Genomic DNA, 24891 nt, shown 5'->3' with positions numbered 1-24891 from the left:
ATGACTGACAACATGACTGTTGTACAGTCAACAGTGTCCTGCTGCACAACATTTAAATATTAACATTTCAAAGTGCACTGTGGCCCTCTTTAGCTTTCTACCTGTTAAACATTGACATCTGCTGTTACAAAACATTCACTGTTTGCTGCACCCTGCAAGAGGGAAATCTGTGTTTGATGTTAGCTGCCATACATAGATAAGTAGAGAAGTGTCAATTGTGTGAACTCAAAATTATTTAATAATACAAAAAATAGAAATTAAAAAAATATATAATAATAATAACAATGTAATAAAACAATAATAATCATTGTTTTGGGTTTCTTCAGGTGTGAAGTATCTGGCAAATGCAGGGGGTGATTGCATAGCATGTGACAGCTTGAAGGACATGTTTTTCAGGGACCTTTGATCTCTTCTTAATATCTAATAGTGATTGTGAATGTTAGCAATACTGCATAAAGTTTTCATTTGTGCTCTCTGTAATGTAAATAGTAAATGGTTGTATTTATATAACGCTTTTCTAGTCTTGATGACCACTCAAAGCGCTTTACAATAAAGTTTGCCTTTCACCCATTCACACACACATTCATACATACAGTGCATCTATTTGTAGCACTTTTTGTTGTTCTTTGGGGCAGTTCGGGGTTCAGCATCTTGCCCAAGGACACTGGCATGCAGATGGGAAGACTGGGGATTTAACTTCCAGCCTTCTGGTTGGAGGACGACTGCTCTACCCTTCAGCCACAGCCACCCAAATGTTTTCACAGTACACAGAAACAAGTGAAATGTAACAGGCAGTCTGCTGAAATGTTCACTAAATACAGTCTAAACACACTGAATCAACATCTCTCTCACACTAATGGCCAAAGTCAATGTCTAAGTGTTCTAAAAGGTCATCTATAGAATATTTACCATACTGTATCAATCTTTTCATTGTGCATGATCAGATTTCTTTGTGCTGCATATCTGCTGACATATTGCAGTATGTAAAACAATATGCATTGGTTAAATCACTGGACTTGTTGTCCCATACGAGTGTCTTAATACAATTTGCATTGGCTGGGTCAACTCCCACAGATTAGATGTAGATAGAATATACCAGGAAACAGGTGTCTTTTAAATCACAATGCACACGCACGCACGCACTAGATCACACACAAACATAATGCCGGAAATGATTGGAATGACAGGAATGTATGAGGATGATTGGTTGGGGCAGTTCAGGGGCAAAAGCCAGAGGAAGTCAGTTTAGTACTAGAGGCCTTATGTCAAAGACAGTGATATGTTCACTATGCCTGACTCTAATGTGGCATTGTCTGCCTACATTTGTTGTTCAGTCTTACTGTGTGATAACTTAAATCTTGTTTGGGTGCAATCAGTGGCAAAGGGAATGCCAGATGGAAGGCACTGTCTATTTTATGCCTCTGGGCATCGGGCTGATGAACAGCAGGAGTGACTTTTTTGGGGAAAAGCCTGTGGGAATATCGACTGATGACCTTTATAGGTCCGTGATGGTATTCGTACACTGTTCCTAGCAAACTCTGACAGGATGGCAGGGATAGAATCTGATAATGACAAAAACATCACAGAGTGAGGAAGATAAGAGGAGGGAAAGTGAGTGGGAAGAGCTGGTAAGAGGGAAAAAGCCAGGAGAGTGAGGAACAAAAAAGGCTCTAGTGAAGGTCGGTCAGATAGCAAGGGAAGAGACAGCCAAGAGAAGGAGCAGAAGGAAGGACTGCTTAATATTATGGTAAGATTTGAGGGGGAGGGTGGAGTAAGTAAACCATGCAAGAGTTTTAGGAGATGAAAACTTACTGATTTGATTTAAAATTGCAGGCACAGGTGGAGAAGGCAATAAAGATGACTTGAGTTGGAAAAGTAAAACTTTTCAGGGTTGTAAGAGTCGGGGCACATAGGGCCAGTGGTTGAAGGGGATGATTTCCAGGGTTCCCCACAGTGTTAATATGAAGGAACTTGTGGAGAACCTGAGGGTGAGGAATAGTTCAGTGAGGAGTTTGAAAAGAATGACTAGAGGAATATAGAAAAAGGAAACATTCCTGGTGGAGTTTGATCGGAATTATATTATGGATTTCTAAGATACAGAGAGACAGAGTAAATACCAAAGCCAATGAGGTGCTTAAGCTGTCAGGAATGTGGGCATGTGGCCAAAGTGTGCACAAGAAAAAGAGGATGCGCAAAGAGTGGTGGAGAACATAAATATGTAAGGTGTGGAGAAGGAGTGAAACCAAAGTGCTGTAATTGTAGAGGGAACCACAATTTTAGGTTGGAAAATTGATATGGATGGAGTGCAAATGTCTTTCAGCAGGGAGAGTTGTATTAAAATTCAACTGAACTGAATACATTTTATTATAATTCCTTCCTCATTTTGCCAGGATTTTGGTTTTGATTTTTTGTGTGAAGAACTTTGTAACCTTGTTTAGATGAGTAGTATACAATTAAAGTTATTATTATTATTATATTATATGGACATTTGCATGCACACATAGACCTCCTTCCAGAAAAAATTAAGAGGATGTCCAAAGTTCAGTGCATTTCTGAAAGCAGCTTACGTGTCTGCTGTGTGTGTCTACCTTGACTCTCCAGGGACTTCTGTCATTACTGGAAAGTGGAGACGGACCAGTGTCCTGGATCTGATCGGCTATATATAGATGCTCCTCTCATGTCTTTTTGTCTCTGACCCACATATACACACACACATAGTGGAGTTTGAGTTTGCTGTGTTACAATAGGTTTCAAATGAACATGGTATGGGCTGTAGATTACCAACCGTAAAATGAAATTCAAAGTTGCAACAAATTATTCACATACTCATAGATATCAGTTCCCTTAATATGTCAGATATTTTTTTTTTAATTAAGATATTTTCATTACTACCTGATAAATGTGTGATACTGTCAAAAAATGCCTCACAGTGTTAACGAAAATTATAACAAGTCCTGAATCCACCCCTTTGTCCAGATCTACCAAAATCAAAGGGATTCTTCTTTGGCCCATACTTCAACCTCCCACCCAATTTCTATAATGAGTAATTTTTGCGTAATCCTGCTAACAGACAGACAAACAGCAACGAAAACAAAACATTCAATGACCTTTCACCTCCAAAAAGAGTGTCACTTACTGTGAGTGGTCCTAACACTCCATTAACATGCATGTTCATCAGAAAATATTCCAAGAGCTTGTAATTGTTCATACTTGTTGCCATGATCAGAAATGAATACAGCCTGCAGAGGGCAGCATGTTTGTATGAATGTTTGTGTGAATTGGTGAATGGCAAAAGCTTGTGTAAAATGCTTCGAGTAGTCATCAAGTCTAGAAAAGTGCTACATAAATACAGACCATTTACCAATAGTGTGCAAACACTGGGCTGCTTAAACAGAAAACAGAGTGTGGCCTCAGCATGGTAAAATAAGATTAACATGAACATGAAATAATTAGTAAAACAATTATTAAGTTTTCATCAGTTACAGGTGTACCCAAATATCTATCAACAATTTACAGTATATGTGTAAAAAAGGGGCAGCCATTCTTCACATATACTGTCATAGTCTGATGCTTTTCAGGTTTTCAGCTGCTTGTTCAATGTGACCATTTCCGTCAGTATTGTTTTTTACCACTATTGAAAGGAAACAGGCTCATTGTCTAGACTTAAAAGTAATTCCACTGATTTCAATGTTTTAGTTCAACTTTTCATTTATTTTCTCCCTTTTCTTTTTCAGATGTTTTCAGCAACAGTCCTGGAAATGTGAATTCTCCTTTAGAGATAAGATGTGAAGATCAGTCTCTGAGCTCTTAAAAGGACATTGTTCTAAATTAGTTCTGCACTGAACTAGCACATGATGACTTTTGGAGGTAATGCAGCATATTAGTGCCACTGCAACTCCATGACATACTAAAGATATTATCAGAACACATGGGTGGAAATACAAGGTTTTATGCTGAATGAAGAGGATATTATATCAGGCATTATTAAAAAGAGGATTTAAGCTGGAAAAAGATCTATCTTTTGTTCTTTCACAACTAATTGGTCCTCTGCCTTCCTGGCCAAGACATGAGTGTTTCAGAGTCCAGTGAGAGCTTGCCTGTCAGGGGGAAAGTTGGATCCAGCATGAGGCTCCCTCTTCACAGTGCAGGAGACCAAAAGAGGGACGCTTTCTCTGTTTTCCCCTCCTCCTCCTCATCCTCCTCCTTTCTGGAGGAGATCTCTCCTGGGACTGTGCAGAGTCTGAGCAGCCTCAGTGGAGGCCGGAATGACAGTATCATGGACTATGACATGTTTGAGGTCATCCTGACAATGACAAAGATGACACCAAATGACAAAACTACAGACGTAATTTCAAAATTGGTGCCAAAAGAAAATAGTGGAGTCAACGATAATAATGACATCTCAGTGGGAAAGGAAAAAACAGTACTAAAAGAATCAAATGACAACTCTGTGTCTGTTTACCTGGACGCCAACAGTGGCGAGTACTGTCAAGACACCTGGAACAATAATGACAAACTGACTCTGGCCCTGTCGCTTACAACAAACAACTTTAGTTGTGGTGATAATGATGACCTCAGTAGTGGCACTAAAATAAGGCATGACTGCTCAACTCTAGATTCAGATGCAACTGAAGTCCCTGATGATGATGATGATGATGAAGATGATGAAGAGGAGGCTTGGTTTCTGTCTTTGAGTTCTGACACCTGTTTACAGAGGAACAGTGAGGCCCTCACTAGCTTTACGAGTCAGCTCAGCATTGACTTCATGATCCCAGGTGGCTCTGCTCCAGTGACTGAGCTCCAGACAGAGGTAACCGTGGCTGTGGATATAGATGATGGTAAGAGGCTAGAACTGGTGTTAGAAGAGCCTGAGGCTACCTGCCCTATTGAAATACCAATGGACAGCCAAACAAAACCTCCTATTACTGAGGACCATAATAAAGACATTCAGATATCATCATCTTATCTGTCTACCAATCCTACACATGATTCTAAAGAAGACAAATCTCCTGAATACACTGAAAGATGTACATTGGGCTCCAAACCCACCCGCCCCAAAACCAGTCAGGCTGCCAGAGCCCCTGCTCCTTGGACCACTGCCTCCACAGTCATCAAACCAACCAGTGTGGAGGCAAAGAGAGTTTCCAAACTAAAAACTGTCAAGGCTAAAGTCAGGTCATGGCCCATCCCATCCCCACCTAAAACACCCAGCCAGGTTGTGTAGTGTTACCGGAAAATGTATCAGGATTTGTAGACCTAACAATGGACCTAATATTTGATATCTCTCTTCTACTCAGCAGAAAAAATCAGCTCCAGCTAATGGAAGGAAAGCTGTTCCCAGAAGGGAGGAACCACAGACAGGGGATGAAGGTAAAAGTCAAAGGTCATCTGCAGATCCAGTTAAAGTGTTTAAAGTGCTGAAACCCGTCAACGGAAAGAGCAGTAACCTCAGAACCCACCTAAAGACAGCTGCCAGTGACTCTGCTGAGCCAGAAAAGAAGATCGGAGCTGTTGGTCAAAAGTTCTCTGCTTCGTTCAGCTCTCTTGGGTCTGAGGTGTCTGAGGAAGGACCTGTGGACATTTCCAGGAAGATTGTCCAGGAAGTGCCTGATCAACAGGGAAAAGCTGAGTGTGTGGAGACACATCTAAGTGAAGATGCTGGTGAGGAGTCTGTGGATGACCCTACAAAGGTGGTCATAATGACAGAGGCAGCTGTGGAGAAACCAAGGACTCAAAGCAGGGTGAGCATATTGAGCATGTGAGCAAATTCAGTTTTATTTTAAGTGAGCCGCTCTGCCTTATGTGCGCAGTGACGTCTGACATACAGTATTAAAATGCTATCTTTATTTCAAATGCCTTAGAGAAATCAAAAACAGTTCTGGTTTTAGATGCAAGTTATGCAACATAGTTTATGATATTTTTAACATGAGCTCAGTTTGTACTAAGGCAGGGTGTACTGCATAACTGCATTAACAGGTTAGAGGTAGGTAGGTTTAGGCTGGTTGGTATAGTTAGGTAGCTAGAGGTATCCAATGGCTAGGGACGCAATGATTATCTGATGAATCGGATTATCCCAAGTTGTGTTGTTGTGGTATATTATGTTTTTCGTCCTGCTATGTAAGTGGTTAAAATGTGCAATGTGTTTTAACTGAGGGAGTGGTACATGAACACTGTGTGCACTGTCTCTGGTATGTGGTTTTTAAAGATCCACTGAGCCAGTGACAGGTTTAAATCCTGCCCCAGCATTCTCTATAATAGGCTGCCTTGGGGTTTGTCTGAGCACAGGGTGTGTCGTAGGTCAGCTCTGCTACATATACAGTAACCTTTTCAATATGAGTGTTTTTTCAGCATCAGTCTACACTTAAAAGTCACAGGTCTCACAGGGACCTGGCCAAGGTTCTATTTGCGGACTCTAACTACAGTAGCTTAATCATCAAACAATCTGTCACTGAATTGTTTAAATGATATAGTATAACATTAACAAATAAATGACATGCAAGCATATCTTTTCCATGTATTCCATGATTGTGTATACAACCTCTGTTGACTTTATGGATCCTGTTTAGTGTCATGCTGGTCATATGTGATGTGCGTTTGGATGTGCTGTGGGTTTGTTTCCCCTGTGATACAAGTCAAACAAGGGCAAAACTTCACAAACTTAAATCCAAAAGAGATTGTTTCCTGTCCTCAACCTCCATCAGTTGTGCACTCTGATCATGCACTGACTGTGTATTTCATCATTGATGACTTGATGATATAATTGTGGGTCAGTATGTTATGTGGCATGTGTTAAGCTGCCTGGGTGGTTAGAGTAGATTTTCTGATGACCTTCTTTAACTTCATTTGTTTTTTGGCTGCTCAGAGTTCCACGTGTACTTTAATACACCCTATATTGTTCTATATTAGCAAACAGAGCATCAGTTCAGCCCAGCTGAGCAGCCAGCTACCACATCAAGATGTGATGTTATGTGTACATGGTGTGTTACAGTTATTCATGGCCTCAGCTTTTTAACTCTGCAGGAAAATAGGCACCCTCAGTTTTTTGAATGAAAACTCATCAGGGATTTTATATTAAAATAAAGTGGGTTTTTTTCATAAACAAAGGGCTGAGCAATGAGTTGTCCTCTGAAAAGGCTGAGACAGATACCAGAGCCTTATCCCCAAACTCACTCCATGTGTGCTGGTGTTTACAGAGGGGGGTAGGGATGGGGATGGCTGAGGCCAAGAGAGAGAGAAAAAAATTGTCTTGGTCAGAGCCAGGATTCTCAGGGGGAATGTAAAACACAATAGCAAAATAACTTTTTCTTTACCTCTCTGGTGGTTGCAGTACACACACCAGCTTTACCTCTTGCCTCTCTTTCCTTTTCTCTCTCTATTTTCCTCCCCCTCTGTTTTAACACACACTCTTTTACTCACTCCTCCCCTCTGCTCCCTCACTGCCTTTCTTCCTTCCCTCCTTCACATTTCTGACTCTGAGCTAAGAATGGCTAACACCATGGTCTCGGTGCGCAACTCCAAGCTGGGACCCCTCGCCTGGGACACCGTCACTAAACATCAGCTTTTTTTACAGAAAGTCTCCTCCAAACTAGTGCCTAATGCCAGGCTGCAGAGGAAAAGCACTAGGCTGGATAAGGCCTCTGGACCAGCTCTACCTCCAGGCTCAGGGGCTGGACCTCCAGGACGGGGGAGCACCGGGCCCAAGCAATCCCAGATTGACGGCTCCATGTTAGAAGAAGCTCGACAGAGCAGTGGGGGTGGATCTCCAACAAAAGTGAGGCAGACCCAAAGTCAGAGCCAGGGTGAGTTAACATGTTTTCTGTCTGTATGAAGAGATTTGAAAACTTTTTCAGAGCAGAACCATAATGAAAACTTAGGTCTAAATACACAACAGCATGCGGCAGATGTACTGTGTATCTGTACTCCCTCTGTGCGTGCGTGTGTGTCTGTCTGTCTGTGCATGCATGTGTATGTGTGTGTGTTCGAAGAAAACCTCAGGAAATGAGTGTGACATTGCGCAGCCGTGAGTTGTCTGCACTGTCCACACTTTGTTACAGACAGTGAACAACCTGCTGATGGACAGGCATGCACTGGTATTGGTGTGTGTGCAGATGGTGAATTTGTTTCTCTTTATGTTAAGTGTGCATCTTCTGTAATGTTGCATAAAGAGGAACATTTCAGAAAGTACAGATGACTTACTGCAGCAGCAGGGACTTGCTGGTGGCAGGGTCTCCAGAGAGCAGGATGTTTACCTCTGCATGGAAGAGGCCACGACGTCTGACTGAAGTCCTTATGTGTGTGTGTGTGTGTGTGTGTGTGTGTGTGTGATCCATTCTTCCATCTAACCATTTATCCATGCATCCATCAGTCCATCAATCAATTCAAATTTATTTGTATAGCCCATATTCACAAATCACAAATTTTCTCATCAGGTCACCCATAAGTCCAAGTGAATTGTGCCAGATGTAATAATACTCCCCATGGGCAGTCTTGATATATCACCTTCACTAAAACGTATGGTCACTCTGACTTTGACCTTTTGATCTTCAACCAACAATATTAAATCAGTTCATCTTTGAGTCCAAATGAATGTTTTTACCAAATTTAAATACATCACTCAAGCTGATAATAAGATATCACATTCAAAAAGCATAACAATGTTTCGTGAGGCCATCGTGACCTTGATCTAGATCAGTTAATTTTTGAGTCCAAGTGAATATTTGAAACAAATTTAGAGAAGTTCCAATGAGGCATTCATGAGATAATGCATTCAAGAGAATGGGATGGGTGGATGGATGGACGAACAACCATCACGATCCATCATCACAATCATGATCCATGAACACGATTCTATTGCCACAATTTATTATTGCACCGTCACAAGCCACCATCACGATCCATGATGTGGCTGTGGTGTCATATCATTAAGGTCTTTCTAGGTGACTAGGATAATTTTAAATTATAATCTAAATTTAACAGGAAGCCAGTGTAATGAGGTTAATACAAGAAAAATTTGAAGAAAAGGTCGTGCCTAATTTTTGCAATGTTATGTGATGAAAAAAGGCAGTCCTTAAGATATGTCTTGAATTTGAATCAAAGGACAAATCCATTTCAAAGATAACTCCCAGATTCCTAATGATTTCCCTGGAAGCAAGGGAAATGCAATCCAGAGTAGCTATATCATTAAAAGGCCAATATTGTGTAAAATACATTTTCTGGGGTTTTACTAACCTAATTACTTAAAGGGGGTCAGTAGGTACCCTCAAAGTGTGAAAACATCACTCCGCAGACTTTTTCACACAGTCCATTCAAAGAAAAATGTTATCGAAATGACTCATTTCCTACTTCCTATCCGTGTGATGTCATATGGGAACAGCACTCTTCTCTCAGCACCACCCATCCGGTACCAGTCCAGCCTCCAAACCCACCACCCCTCCTCCCCGAACACGGCACCAAGCAGACATGTTGCTGAGCTAGCAGCCTAATAACGTTATTTTATCTGACGTGCCGGGGCAAGGCTCATTTCAACACCGACCCTCAACCTACAACAACCTAAAACTCAGGACTGAAACTTGGGACTTACTCCTACATTGGCCAACTGTCCTACTAAAACTTGAACAAACATGAGACATGGTGAAACTAACCGTTCAGAAACATCCTGTTGTAACCAACTGTGAATGTGTGGCAGGTCTTCTACAGCTGCATCTAAACATAATAACGTGACTCTTGCCATTCTTGTTTACTGCAGATTTCGTCAATGCGCTAGAATGAGAACGGTGATAGGCCTGGTCATGTGTTACTCAGAGTACAGTCAGTCAATCAGAGGAGGGGCTTATAAATAATTAATGAGGCAGCCTGTGCTGCCTGCAGTGCCAGAGAGAGGCAGAAGAGAGGACATTGAAATACACACTGCAGTAGTTTTTACGACTTTAAACCACTTATATATCATCTTGGGGGGTACCAATACCTCAAATTAAATCCCAATATGTGTAAAATATGGGCCCTTTAATGCATCACTGAGGTGTTTAAGGACAAGTATTGCAACTTCTGTTTTGTCTGAGTTTAAATAAAAACATGCAATACTTTCTTCTGTTTTCATAAATTTGATTGAGATAAGTATAACTGGGTATCGTCCATGTAGCAGGGAAAATTTACAAAATGTGTCCTAATAATGTGTCCTAACAGAAGCATGAATAAGTAAATAAAATTGGGCCAAACATAGAACTCTGAGGAACCTTGTGAGTAACTTACGTGGACACAGGTGACTCATCATTAATTTGCACATGTTGGAAACAATTTGATAAATAAGATTGAAACCATCATAGGGCGGTTCCTATAAAGCCAATTAACTGTTCCAGTCTCTGTAGTAAAATGTGATGATCAATAGTATCACATGCTGCACTAATATCTATCAAAACTTTGAAAGAGACAAGCCCTTTATCTGAAGCTATAAGAAGTTCATTTGTGACTTTTGCTAAAGCTGTCTCTGTGCTGTGATGAGCTGTAAACCATACACTGCTCAAAAAATGTAAGGAAACACTTAAAGGTCCATTGAGGGGGTCCTCTCTACGGAGGCTGCCACAGGTTCTTTTTCATGTTTGGAAAGAGGTGAGGTGAGGGGTATTCAGTTGCAACATGCAATTTCAACTCTAGATATCACAAAATTCTACACACTGTACCTTTAAATCACACATCAGATCTGGATAAACCAATTATTCAAGTTGGAAATCCTAGCTGATGTACATTGTATAATTTGTTGAGAACAAAAAGGTGCAAAAATGGTCAAAAGAAACCAGAATCATTCAACCAATTGATGGCTGGATTCTAAACCACACAAAAATCAAAGTAAAAAAATTGAAATCACAGGCTGATCCAACTTGCATGAATTTTATCAAGGCAACTCATAATTTTACTCAGTAGTGTGTACAACCTCGTCTGGGCATGATCCTTAATCACTATGAGCAGTTTGATTATATAAGGAAGAAAATACTGGTGAAGCTTATTAATGATCCCAGAACCCGAGGGAAGTAACAGCGCACATACACACACAGAATCTGCTGCTCTATCTCTGACACGTGTAAATTCAGTCAGGGAAATGTGTGTGTAGTAAATGTATGTGGAGCTGGAGGAGATGGTGTTGTGCTTGGTTTGGAGTCACAAGAGGAGCGATTAATTACAGACAGAGCCACTCAAAACTGTAAAAAAATCAAGTCAAGTCAACCTTATTATCAATAATGCCATCCCTGGTGCAAACAGCATTAAACATGAAATATAAAATATAAAAAATATAAGTAATTAAAACAGGCAGTGGCAAATCTAGATGATATAAAGAGTAGAAATATAAATATGGCAGATGTGCCGGGATGAACAGAATGAACGGTATAAATATAAACAGAATTATCAGTGGAATATAAATATAAAATAAATATAAATATGGCAGTATTAACAGAATTAACAGAATTACAGTATAAATATAATGTGGCAGATAAAAACAGGATTAAGAGTATACAGTGCAAACAGTAGTACCTGTGCAACCTGATTAGGCTGCAGGTACCGCCTAATGCTACAAGTAGTGACAAGGACACTGGCAGAACACAAACCTAAAGAAGAATTAGTCAGGAAAGATAAGGAGACAGATTGTCTGTGGCCACCACATGCAAAATCATTCTCTTTTTGGGGGTTGTCTTGCTTTATTGCAGCTGTTGTCACTTTCATTTGCACCAAGCAGGTGAAATTGATTCATTATCACTTGTGCTTCCTAAATGGACAGATTGATATCCCTGAAGTATAACTGACTTAGTGTTATACTGTGAGAAGTAAGTGTTCCTTTAATTTTTTTGAGCACTGTACATTATTTCTCGGGAGAAAGCAACACAGCTGATTAGCATCAATTTTTTTCAAGGATTTTAGAAAGAAAGGGGAGGATAGATAGATCCTTATTTTTTATTTAAATAATTAGTTATGATGGTTACAGTTTTGGTGAGGGACCAGGGAATGCAGAGAGAGAGAGAGAGAAACCAGATCTTGCTTCCTGTACAAGTCACATTCTGATAGACAAAAACTCATTTGTCCTCGAGCAAAGAGGACAAATGAGTTTTTATCTTTCTCCTCTGTATCTTGCTGATACAGAGGGGAAAGACGCACCCCTGCTCTCATACTGAGATTGCCTTCAATGGGGTCCTTTGAATGTCTGTCTGATGGACCATTTTGAATTTGGCCTGGACTCATTACTCTTCATTTTAATGCACACTTGCTGCGCTGATTTATACATTGACTCCGCAGTTGAAGTCTGGGTTGGTATTGTCAATCCATCATTTGTGGTGCATGCAAGGCACAATACCTGCTATGTTGCATACAATTTTTACCAAGAGGACTGAGGCCTGAGAAGGACGACAGATTTCCTAAACTGCATATTATGATTCACAATGTGTTACTGCTTGTCATTCTGTAGGAAGTGAATGTAACAAATCTGTAGCTCCTTCTGAAGACATGAAAGAAGAACGGATCACTGACCAGTGCAGTGGTGGATGGTCAATAGAGGGTGCTAGGGCCTCCCTTGTGGAGTTTTTAATTTTTTTTAATTTAAAAAAATCTAACATAAACTACGATCAATTATTTAAGTATTTCCCAATGTGTGTTGTATAACATATAAATAAATGTGTTCAGTGGATTTGTGTGGGAAACGAGTGTTCAGGCACACAGTCTATGGTTCAGGGGCACTGAAAAAATCGCCAATAAAGCAGAGATGAGTAGCCAATAAGGGACTGTTGCTGGGTAAGATACACGCACGGCAAACTAAACTTTGGCCAATCGACATCGTCAAAAATAATGCCTGAAGGGTGATTCTGATAGCCTCCCAAGCCCTTTCCCTCAGTGTAGTGGTGGAGGAAATCAGGAAATCTTGCGACACTGCCACAGGTATGCATGAAGCATCGCAGCCGCCAAAGTCTGTACAATCTCTTCTCCAACCTCCATTCGAGAGGAGAACTTTGGTTGAAAAACTGTGAATTAAAGAAATTGGACCAGATTAACCTGATTTTAAAATCAGCCAACGAGCCAGTGAAAAAGGGAAAACGTACTAGGCTAGCAGGATGTATAGAGTATGAGTCACAAGATATCCAGCAGTATACGGCACCTCCTTTTATTTTGTATTAATAGTGTTTGTTAATAGCACTGTATATGTTTCAGGAATGTGTACTTAGTAAACACTAGTAACCAGACTCTGTAGTCTGTAGTCTAATGATGCATTCTCTACTTACTATCTGAGCACAAGGGCAACAACTATTAATAATTTACATTATCTATCAATCAGCTGATTATTATTATTCTTATATATATTATCTTGATTTAGTTTTCTTAGTTGAGTTTTTAAGTTTGTGTGTGCAGTATGCAGTAAACTGTTTTTGTGTAAAAATGTTTATTATAGTTTATTGATTAATTAATTACCTACTATTTCACAAAGAACTGGTATCCTGCAGTTTGTGTCAAATTGTAGTGGGATGGTTACCTAAAACTGAGTATGGCACGGCACTGCCCCACCAAGAATATTTTTCACCAGCCGCTACTAGATCAGTGATATGACTGAAATCTTATTCTGATTGGAAGCTTAGTTATCCCTTTGATTTGTCTGTGTTGACTTTACAGTGCAGGGAATTGAGGGGGACATGAACTATGTCATGTCAGTCATGGTAGCAATCACAGGGCTCATGTATTGCATGTGATAGGCGAATTAGTTTTAAGCAATTACAAAGGGCATAGAGTCACTAAAATACTCAGATTGGTGTAATCAGATGATTGTGTACATATTACATGTGTGTTTTTCTGTGTCAATCGTAAGCATGAGGAAGATCTACTGTAAGCCAACTCTTACCTAAGTTTCTTCTGTAACTGAATCCAGCTGCTCTGTCCTCTGGCATGTCATCAGAAACACAGCCAAATGAAGCCAGATGTTTCCTGTTGGCTTCAGTCATAGTACAAGTTTTACTACTGATCTACATTCACCACCAGGGACACTGTGTGTGCGGGTTTGTTTAACTGTATTTGCCCACAAAACAAGTGGGGTCCAACCCATGAGTCCAACCGCTTTGTAGGGACCAAAATATTGGACCCCACAATTTTAAATGACTATATGATGGATATGTCTTTGATTAGGGTCTCTCTCTCCCACCACCTCCTCATTGCCAGACAGGACTCATGTTTGTAGAAATGTAAATCAAAGTAGGAGAAAGTTTTAACTAACTGATTTCTGTGGATATATGTCCACAATATTTGTGAATTATTCTGACAAAATGAGTGCGAAGTAGGATAACTTTGATGTGTAGTTATCAACATGTTTGTTGGACTCTGTGTTTTAATCGATGCCAGTGAGTCTTAATGCCTGAGACAGGAACTGTGATTTTGGGTCCTGTCACTGCCAAAGACTCAAGTCCCATTTGTATTTAATGGTATTGTATGTATATTTAGTCTTCTCCTTGAGCTGTAATGTCACATTATCCTTCAGTCAAGGCATATTCAGATTAACCCTTTGCCCTGAATGAAGTTTGAGGACACCAGGAACTCAGCAGTGGTTTTCCTTTCTCTTTCACTTCTTTAAGTTGATGAGAGTTTGGTTTAGACTGAGAATCTTACAGAAGTAATTCTATTGTTGTATGAGATGAACATTTTGACACTAATTACAGTTTTCTATTCTAACGTGTTTTATGTTAAAACCGGTTCCTGCTTTTTGAGTTTTGAACAGGCTCCATGAAAAATACACGGCTCAACCCATGGACCTGAGTTTTACACATAAATGAAGCAATGCACTTCCTGCTTGTCCTTACCTTAAGTTACGAATAGGAGAAGGAGGAAGGAAGCATGTGATAAACCAATAAATCATCTTAGTTGATCAGAAAGAAGGAGGCAGAGGCAACAATACATTGGGAAGCACTTGCTATAATAATAGACTGTAACATTGTTATAGTACATTGGGATTTGAACAGTACCAATGTCAGACTTCTTGCAGCCTAGAAAACCACTACAAGCAGGCTCAGTGTTATTTTTGAAACTATATGAGAATGTGCCTGACACCCATTGCATCCATAATGATCGCATGGTCACCTTAGAAGAGGCCATTCCAAAAACCTTAGTGTCCACCCGAAAAAATATGTCTGGCTTAAAGGCAACAGAATTAACACTGTAGCAACCTGTCCACCCATGTAGTTGGGACAGACAGGGCTGCTGGGGCCTCCATGCTCAGCTGGAGATCAGGCTCCATATCCTCATTGCCATTTAAAACATCCTCTTCCAACTTTGACACTAAATATGCCATGAGTGACGTTTTAAAATGACACCAAACAATGTGAAATGATATATGTTAGGATTTGGGTGGCTGTAACAGTAAGCATACATTAACCTTAACACATGTATAAACAATCATTTACATTATGCCTTGTTTTTTTATCAACATAAGGAAGACAAGTTCTCATAATCTAACAGCGTAAAGACAAGTAAAACCATTCATTGGCATAATGCAATCTCTAGCCTCTTACCCTAACCTTAACCATTACAGCTAAATGCCTAACCCCAAACCAAATTGTAACCATAACCCCTAAAACAGCCTTCTGAAGTTGTACACACACACACACACACACACAGAGACATTTAATGGAGGGAGTCATGGCCTCAGGAAAATTCATTCTGCTTTGGTCTGAGGAAAGAATGTATGATTCAGGCCACAAAAATGATGATAGACATTGTATTTCACATTTCCATGACTATAGAATCCTGAAAACCTCTCTTCATTTCCCAGTAAGAGAGCCACTTGTGAGGACAACATAAGGAATTCAGTATTTTCTTTTTGTATCTCAACCACTGAAACCAATGTAAGAATTAGTTAAAAAAAACTATACCATGCATAGATTTCAGTTGCCAGTCAATTCCATAAAAAATTGCAGTGAATATAAAAAAACGTATACGGTATACAACTTGTATTTTATGAGACTACTATTTGCCTTTAAAACAGCACTACATCACCTCAGTTGGTACACCTGTGCACAGTTGGTTGTTCGAAGCATTTGAGAACTTTCCAATGGTTCTCTGTCTCATGATTCTCATAAACTCTTGAGCAATTCAAACAAACACAAAGTAAACATCAGTACTGTCCAGGTTCTAATAGCCTGTGATGAGTGTTTATTGTTTAAGTGTAAAATGAGGGCAGGGTTAGGGTTTGGCAGTAACAAAGACGACTATACTCTGATGGAAGGATCTGTATGTAATCTCAACATTCAGAACTTTATGATATTACCTGTCACCTGTACTGCCTGGTATTTCAAAGCCAGATTTCAAAAAAGCGTGAGTACCTCTTCAACGAAGTTCAAACCATATCAGTGTGGAGATCTGGAGGATCACACTACACAGACAAAAAAATACAGTAGATCCTGGACCTTACAATGTTCCTCAAACTCATAGTTATTCACTATGATTATCCAAAGCCTTATTGGTCCATTGGGATACATTTTTAGTGTCAGTGAACCAACAACCTCCACAGCCTATGGACACTTTTCCAAGGTGCACATCATTATTTTGTTCACTCCCCATTTACACTGGACCTTCTGAGCCTGGAAAGGCTTCCGACAGACTGACACTGCTCATGCAGGACCTGTAGGGACACATTCTGGTAGCCCACCAGTAACTCGATCAGGACAGGTTATTCACATGCCACAGAGGCTGTTGCTCTGAGTGACCCCTATTTCCCACTGAAAGGACAGATATGGACTGATTATGAACATTCAGTAAAATGCTGGATCTTTGTTTGCTGATTATTAAGGTTTTTCATGTAACATTTTCAGATTGCAGTATGCTTTACTTACTTTCTTTTTTTTGCTATGGTTCTAGTATGAAATTTGTTTTTTATTACATTTGAAATGAGGGCATTTCATCTGAGAAAAGGGAGGAGTTTAGGATGAGATTAGTATTCTCCGGGATTTATTTTGCAGATTGGTTTGTTGACAATTTAGATAACTACATAACTACATAATTACTTATATCCTGTTCTTTAAGTGAGATGAGGCACTAATTAACATGGTCCACTTTATATGTACTTGATGGGAGTGATGAGTTAGTTACACGGAGTGATATGATCAGTCAGTGAGAAGATTTATCACGTTTGTTGTGAATGTTCTGTAGTCCAAGTCTCACTGGAGAAGCTGTAATAGAGAGTAATTCAGTATCGATTAAGTTTATAGGTAACACCAGCCACACAGTTCTTATCACTTGCCCTTCCAGCAGCTCAGCTCTCTGTCCCTCATCATCATGAAAGGTGGCCATACCAGGCTGCACTCTGGGCCCCGCCCTCAACATTAAATTCTTCTTCACTCAAATGGGGCTATTGGACTTTATGTATGCCACCACTACTGCTGCTGCTGCTGCTGCTGCTACTGCTGCGGGAGGGATCTGGCTGCAGACCAGATGGCCGACCTCTGTCCTACATGAGGGCATGCACAATAGATATCTCTGTCTTGACAGGAAACAATGCGATCCTAGCAGCTAAAGTTGAATTTCTGTCATTTTCTCCTCTGTGAAGTGGCACGAATACTCTTGCGTGGATTTAACCCTAGAGTAACTCACACATTTATCAAAATGTATTCTAAAAGTCACTTTAAAATTGATTCAACAAGTCTTTAAAAAGTCTCAAATTATTTTATGTACTGCTGCTGCTGGCAGTGCAACGCTGTCTGACACTTTGAGTCATCACTCTCCTGGGATTTCAACCTTTTCTCTCTTAAATTTTCAGCCCCACCTTTTTCTTTCCATTTTCTTGGATCTTTATCCATATTTTTTCACCCGTGTACTGTCCCACTAAGTTGTAACCAACAGAAATAAAGTAAACTGCTTCCATTCGACACTCACGCTGCGTAGGCGCTTGTCGCTCTGTGTTTCCAGTCTAACTTCTTCTTGGGTGTTAGCTTGGCGTCCAAGAAGCAAATGTTTGCTTTTCCTATCAGTGCAACTCTCTGAAATGATACTAATAACAAATAATAAAATAAAACACGATGCATGTGTGGTGGCCACCAGCCAACCTGGACCAATGGAAGTTCTGTAATTCTGCAGAAATGACCAGATGGCCAGTCTGCCCCTTTTGCTGGTGCAATTTTAGTTTATCAACCAGTAGCCACAGAGATCCTGGTATAGTACTGTTATGAACACCTGTCGTTACATTGATTGTGCCTGTTTACACTGAACAAAACAAAGTGTAGAACAAGGATTCAACACTCTGGTAACTGAAGTTTTTAGCAGTGGTCATGTGTTTTTTCACTTATAAATGTGATTAATAGGTTATACAGTAGAGCTTCTATTTCCAATGTAGTCCACCTGGCCTGTTTGTTAATTACACGTTACATACAAAAAAACACAATTATTGTTTTGTATTTTCTCTCTTTTCCAGGTATTCCCAAACCTCGCAGCACCACAGAGCGAGCATCTGCATTGATTGCTGGGAGTCCAACAAGCCCCGTCTTTAGACCAACATCCCATCAGCAGCCAGCACTTGGGTCAGCTGGACAACCTGTTGTACCCACATTGTCTAAACTACCTGTTAAGGGATTACCCACAAGCCTGAATTCTTCGTCACTGGGAAGCAACGAAAACAATGGAGCCACAAGCAAAGGTGTGATCTTTGGTGTGGTTTCCCTTTACTGCTGACTTAACTTCCCTCTCTTTTCCACTGCTGGTGAAGATTCTGTTTCCATTGTACACACAGACACACACATACACCCACCCACACACACACACAGACTCATAAACACTATATACAATCAGCTGATAAGAGTGTGCCCACATTTAAGAGGCTGTTAAGCTAAAATATATGGTCAGTACCTCTCTCACCTCACGTACACTGTCATCACAAAACAATATTATCATGTTATCTATAGGAAGTAAATAATGTCAGTTACATCTTTAACATGATAGGGTGTTTTATCAAAATACTAATACCTACTACGATTGTGCAGATAGATTAGATAAGATTAGATTCAACTTCATTGTTATTGGTCATGTCACAAGTATTAAGCAACGAAATGCAGTTAATGCAGATAATGGTGTCATTGATGTTAAGAGTGATCAGACCAATTTTCTCATTAATTTATTAAAATATTATTGTTCCTAGTAGTAGCATTAAAGGTACAGTGTGTAGAATTTAGTGACATCTAGCTGAACACCCCTCACCTCACCCTCCGCTTTCAAACATAACAGAGAACCTGTAGAAGCCATTAGTTATCATAAAAACTCATAAGGTGTTTAGTTTGTCCAGTCTGGACTACTGTAAAAAACATGGCGGCCCCCATACAGTGGACCCCCCTTGATGTAAATATAAAGTATTTAAATATAATAGGCCCATTCTAAGGTATAGAAAACAAGTTAACACCCAAGAAAAAGTAAGACCAGACAACTGGTCCTCTAATAACAATACATCCTGGCAGGGTTGCCTGCAGACCACTGCTAGTAGGCTGAAGCAGACTGCTTTTGATTTATATGTGAAATAATGCTAAACATCCAAACTTTTCAATGTCCATTGACTTTAAAAGTTGCATACAGAATTGCCCAGTGCAAGAAACCATACAAAATAGCAGAGGAACTTATACTCTCCGCAGCTTTAGATATGGTATAAACAATACTTGATGAGACCAGCTCCTCAAAACTGAAGGTTATTCCCCTGTCCAATGACGCCCTACAAATGGACAAGGCTGTTGATAGCAAAAGAGACTGCTTATTTATTGCTTATGTTTGTTTCGTCACATCAGAGTCACTGTGTGAAGATTTGCTGTTTTGCATGTCCACAGTAGAGCCGCACCGGGCGAGCTCTTTAAGCTTCTTGACTGTTACCTGACAGAACTGAAGGTGGAGAACTGTAAAGGTGTTTGTACAGATAGAGCACAGATCATGGCAGGGAAAAGGAGGGAATTGCAGGAACTGATCAAGCGGGTCTCGCCAAATGCTCAATGTACTTACTGTGTTATACACAGAGAAGCGCTAGCGTCAAAGCAGCTTAGCGCTGAACTAAGCAAGGTTTTGTCTAAGGTTGTTAACTAGGTCAATTTCATCAAAACAAGATCCCTGAAAGCACGGCTGTTCTCTGCACTTTGTGAGGTGATGGTAGCTCAAAATCTAACAGTATTGTTTCACGGCAAAGGGCAGTGGCTCTTGTGAGGTATAGAGGTTTTGAGCTCAGAAAGGAAATTTGGGTGTTTTTGTTGGAGGAGAGGATGCATGAACTTGCAAACAAGTTTAGTGATGAACTATTTCTGATCAAACTGGCCTACCGCAGCAATGTATATGGAAAGTTGAATGAATTAAATCTTCAGCTTCAAGGCAGAGACAAACACCTTCCACACCTGGCTAACAAGATCAGTGCATTCAGCCAAAAGCTTGAAATGAGGGGCAAGGCGACTTGATCAAGGAAATACTGATTCCTTTGAGAATCTGAGTGAGTTTGCTGAAAACAGTGATATTGGAGCCACTACAGTGATTCCATCTCTTAAGGAGCACATCTCTTCCCTGAGAGGATTCTGTCAAAAGTACCCAAACAACAGTGTTCAGTATGACTGGGTGAGAGATCCAGTCAAAGCAGCACCACCTGCTGATTTTGGTTCTACTGAAGAGGACCAGTTCATTGAGATGACTCCACCCTGATGCTGAGGTTTACAGCACATACACTGGGGGAATTCTGGCTTGGTGTGGAGAGGAAGCATTGACTATGGTGAAGAGGGCTGTGGGGATTCTGCTTCCCTTTGACACATCCTATCTCTGTGAGATGGACTTTTCTGCTGTTACTGAAAACAAAGTACAGATCTAGGCTCAACATTGAACATGACATAAGAGGGGGATTATCAAGCCTGCAACCCCATTTTGAAATGATGTGCAGTGCAAAACAATCTCATTGCAGCCTTTAATGCATTGATAAAACTTGAGTTCTGACAAAGGGACTTGCCCATCTTTCTTGCCAAGTATGTATGTTTTTTTCAGTACAGATTTAACTTTATTACAAAGTTTGTTTCTTGTATTTTTGAAAAAATACAGATTGATGGAGGAATGTAGTGATAAATGTCATAAAAAAATATTATCTCTTACCTGTGGTAGCCTTCAGTTGTTATAAAAACTCAAAAGGTGTTTAGTTTGTCCAGTCTGGACTATTGTAAAAAAAATGACGGCCTCCATAGAGAGGGTCTCCTCAATATAAATATAAAGTATTTAAATATAAAGGGCCTTTTCTAGAGTAAAGAAAACTACAATTCAATTTAGATGAAATGAACTAGTGAAAACATCATGAAGATTATTCTACATTAAATTTCTGCCAATAGTTCCCTTTCACCTTACACAGTGGACCTTTAAATTAAGTTTAACTTTATTGTTATTTTTGTAGTGAAGTTTTGAGAAAGCAAACAGACTGAACACAAAAAGTGGTTGAAAAATGTTTTTTATGTGCATCAGAAATTACATAAAGAAATGTGAATGTAATGTTCATATGTATGTTATTTCAATACACAAGTTAAACGTGGCTTGTTTTGTCATCATATTGTTGGGGCAGTGGTGCTGGTGGGGCATTTAAAATATTCCTCCTCCAAAGTGGGGCATGACCGAATAAGTTTAAGGACCACTGCTCTAAAGTCAGATGCAGTGAAAACTGGGAGTTGAGGAGACTTATACAATAACACACATCACAAGCTTGTTATGGCGACCTGATTACGTTTGAGATTCCTAGTTCCCATAGTAATATTCAGGCTCTGTATTTAGATGTATCAGAGAGAACGGTGTCGGTGTATTGCACCTCCACACAATTTGCTAATTTTTCATCTGGTTTGGATGACAAGGTAAAGATATGTCTACAGTTACAGTCTGATCTTTGCTTTCATTCCACTTTTATTAGATATTTATTATTTTTCAAAGGATTCACATTTACCTGAGAATGCTGACTCTTTCAATGGCCACATTATAAAGTTACGTTCTTCAAACAACAGAAAGCATTTTAACCTCTTCTGATGTATCTTCTTTCCTCTAGCTTCTCCAGCACCAACAGGGACAAGGCCAGATGAGCAGCCCAGTAGAAGCATGTGTCCCATGGGCAGCCAGAGTGTGGCAAAGCCCCCCAGCTCCAGCACAACAGCAACCCAAGGCACCTGTAGTCCCAGTGACACAGTCATCAGTGCTAACACTGCTGCTCCAAAGGCTCCTGTCATTAGGACCAGAACACTGTCTCTGCAGGCCAGGACCATGGCCACAGGTGAGTGTGTAATCAATCAGTCAAATCAATAAATTTTTATATTGTATATAAATTGTATAGCCCATATTCAAAAATCACAATTGTCTCATAGGGCTTTAACAAGGTGTGACATCCTCTGCCCTTTACCCTCAACAAGAGTAAGGGAAAACTATGCACAAAAAATTTTTAACAGGGGAAAAAGAAGGTAGAAACCTTAGAGAGGACAGACAGAAGTGCAATAGATGCCTCTCATTCCTTCACGCCCAACAATTGATGACCTGCATTTTAGAGGCTGATTGTGTTTGTGAGTTTCAGTTTGATTAGCAGCCTGTTCATCATCCTATGTATCTTCATTGGCCATTAGATGGCTGCTCTGACAGTTTGTTGTGTTTCTTTAATGGTTTGTTAATGCAGATTATGTTTAATGTTAAATGCTGTCTTTAGTTTTCCACATGAACCTGTAAGATGAATAGAGGCCCAATTCCATTTCACCCCTTGGCCCTACCCCTACCTCTTGTTTGAGGTGGTTGAAATCTTCCCCTACGAATTGGGACAGCCCTTCAAGAAGCCGTTACATCATCAGTAATCGTCACGAAAACCTGACACGTCTTCAGTAGTCATCGATGTAAACAGACATGACTAAACATTTTTCCTGGGATGTCATTGAATTAACATTCTTAAATCTTGAATAAACCAATGCTTCTGTTTGCAGTTACTAAACCTATAATATCCAAATAACATCTATGCTAATGCAGGTGAATCAATGACATGTGAAATTGAAAAGTTATTTCACATATGAATCAAAAGCACACAGGCTGCTAGCAGTGGTCTGTAATGCAACCCTGACAGGCCGCTTTGTTATTAGAGGAGCAGTTTAATTCAGTAACATCGCTACTATACACTGGTTCAATCAAGTAAATCGTGTCTTCAAAGAGGGGGGGTGGGATATGAAATTATGTGAAAATACGTGATTCTAATTATTATTATTAACAATAATACTTATTAGTATTTAATTATTATATTATTGCTGCTGCTATCATTAATAATAAATAATATCTTTACACTGTTATTTTAACTAGTCAGAGCTGATACCTGATTGTGCACAAGTGTTCCTGGTTCTCCTCTTGCCCTACCCCTTAGCCCTACTTCTCCATCCCAACAGGTATTTGGACAACCTACCCCTACATGTGCACAACCCAGTGGGAGTTTCTCTGCACAGACGCATTCACAACAGTAACAAATCCTCCACATGTCTGAAAGCAGTTATGAGACAGACAGTCATACTTTATATTAAAAGTGTGAATGACTGTAACTTAACCTCCACCTATAACAGGGACTAGATGGCAAGTCACGTTTCATTTGTGCTGGAGGAAGCGGCATGTAACTGTTTCTGCTGTGTAGTCTGTCTGGGCCACAGACTGATTAATACGTGTGATCCTATTACAAAGGGAACAGAGATAAAACAGAAAGAGGGAGGGAGCAGACTTTTATACAAAAATACAGACTCCAGCTGAGAATCAGGCTGTGAAACAATGCAGATAAAATAGCAAGAGAAGGGAAGTCCTCGTCACAGTCTGGCTTCAAATCCTCTGTGATTCTGCAGCTCTGAGATAAGATAGGACATGTAACTTGGGGTGGACTCACTCTCACAACTGTGGCCACCTAAACTGTGACAAGATAGACTAAGGATCAACAGTCAACCCCCAAGTGGAGAGATGAAAAAAACCACAACCTTGGTCTCACAATGGGATTTGACTTCTTCTGCATCTTCCCTGCAGGTCTGAAGTCGCCAGCAGCCACCAACCACAACACAGGCAAGACAACAGCAGCCAGTCAGACAGCAGCAAAGGCTGCTACCTCTGCCAATCAGGGCTTGACAAAACAGGACTCCCAGTATCCCTTGCAAAGAAGTGGCCTAGGAAAACTGAGTCGGATCAACAGTACAGGTGAGCATGTGAGAGAGGCTGTTTAAGGGTGTGTGTGTGTGTGTGTGTGTGTGTGTGTGTGTGTGTGTGTGTGTGTGTGTGTGTGCGCGTGTGTGTGTGTGTTGATGTTAGTGTGTAAATGTAGATGTTAGTGTCTAAAGGCTGTGTTTCAGTGTCTCAAGACCACATTTGCCTCACTGACAAACATCCTGCATTGTTACAGTTTCTACTGTATATAACACTGAAGGCGTTGTCAACTTTCTGCTCAGCGGCAAACCAGGATGATGCTCTTGCATGCTCTTTTGTTCTGTTATTTTATACAAGACTTCACATGATGTAATTCTTTAAAAGCTGGTTGTTGCTGATAAAGCTTCAGAAATATTTAAAAGCTTGTGTTAAATTTAATATATTGACAGGAATGAATCTGCAAAGTTTGGTTTATGTAAGTACTGCTGAGGAGGATATTCTTGGTTTAGAGGGTGAGAAAATAACTCATTTTGAAAAAATAAAGATATGGATTGTGATTGAAATCTACCTGCACAAAGTTTAGTAAAATAAACACTTAAAAGGTTCAGGGTGTAGAATTTAGTGGAATCTAGTGGTGAAGTAGCATGTGGTGAAGTAGCAGCTGGATACCCCTCCCCTCACCCTCCTGTAAAAAACATAGCGGCCTCCGTAGAGATAAATATAAATATAAAGGGCCCATTCAATGGTACAATTTAGATGAAAACCACTGGT

At 40.1% G+C, this 24891-nt stretch overlaps 1 protein-coding gene across 5 annotated transcripts in view; it reads left to right on the top strand.

Moving 5' to 3' along the window:
- LOC109627302 (microtubule-associated tumor suppressor 1 homolog) overlaps positions 1 to 24891 on the top strand; it is a 61203-nt gene that overhangs the window by 3943 nt on the left and 32369 nt on the right. For 3 of the 5 annotated variants that reach the window (XR_011243934.1, XR_011243932.1, XM_069530844.1), the window contains exons 2-7: positions 3735 to 5215; positions 5298 to 5741; positions 7571 to 7799; positions 18419 to 18640; positions 22028 to 22249; positions 24007 to 24174. Coding sequence is in view for 3 of the 5 variants with exons in the window: in XM_069530844.1 (XP_069386945.1) it covers positions 4067 to 5215; positions 5298 to 5741; positions 7571 to 7799; positions 18419 to 18640; positions 22028 to 22249; positions 24007 to 24174 (2434 nt within the window). In the remaining 2 variants the exon portion in view is untranslated. The remainder of the gene's footprint in view (positions 1 to 3734; positions 5216 to 5297; positions 5742 to 7570; positions 7800 to 18418; positions 18641 to 22027; positions 22250 to 24006; positions 24175 to 24891) is intronic. The other 2 variants (XM_069530845.1, XM_069530846.1) reach the window with 2 other exon arrangements.

The sequence above is a fragment of the Paralichthys olivaceus genome, chromosome 8 (assembly GCF_024713975.1).
Source record: "Paralichthys olivaceus isolate ysfri-2021 chromosome 8, ASM2471397v2, whole genome shotgun sequence".
In the NCBI taxonomy this organism is placed as follows: domain Eukaryota; kingdom Metazoa; phylum Chordata; class Actinopteri; order Pleuronectiformes; family Paralichthyidae; genus Paralichthys; species Paralichthys olivaceus.
The sequence above is the reverse complement of the archived record's forward strand: the minus strand, read 5'-3'. Positions and strand labels throughout refer to the sequence as shown.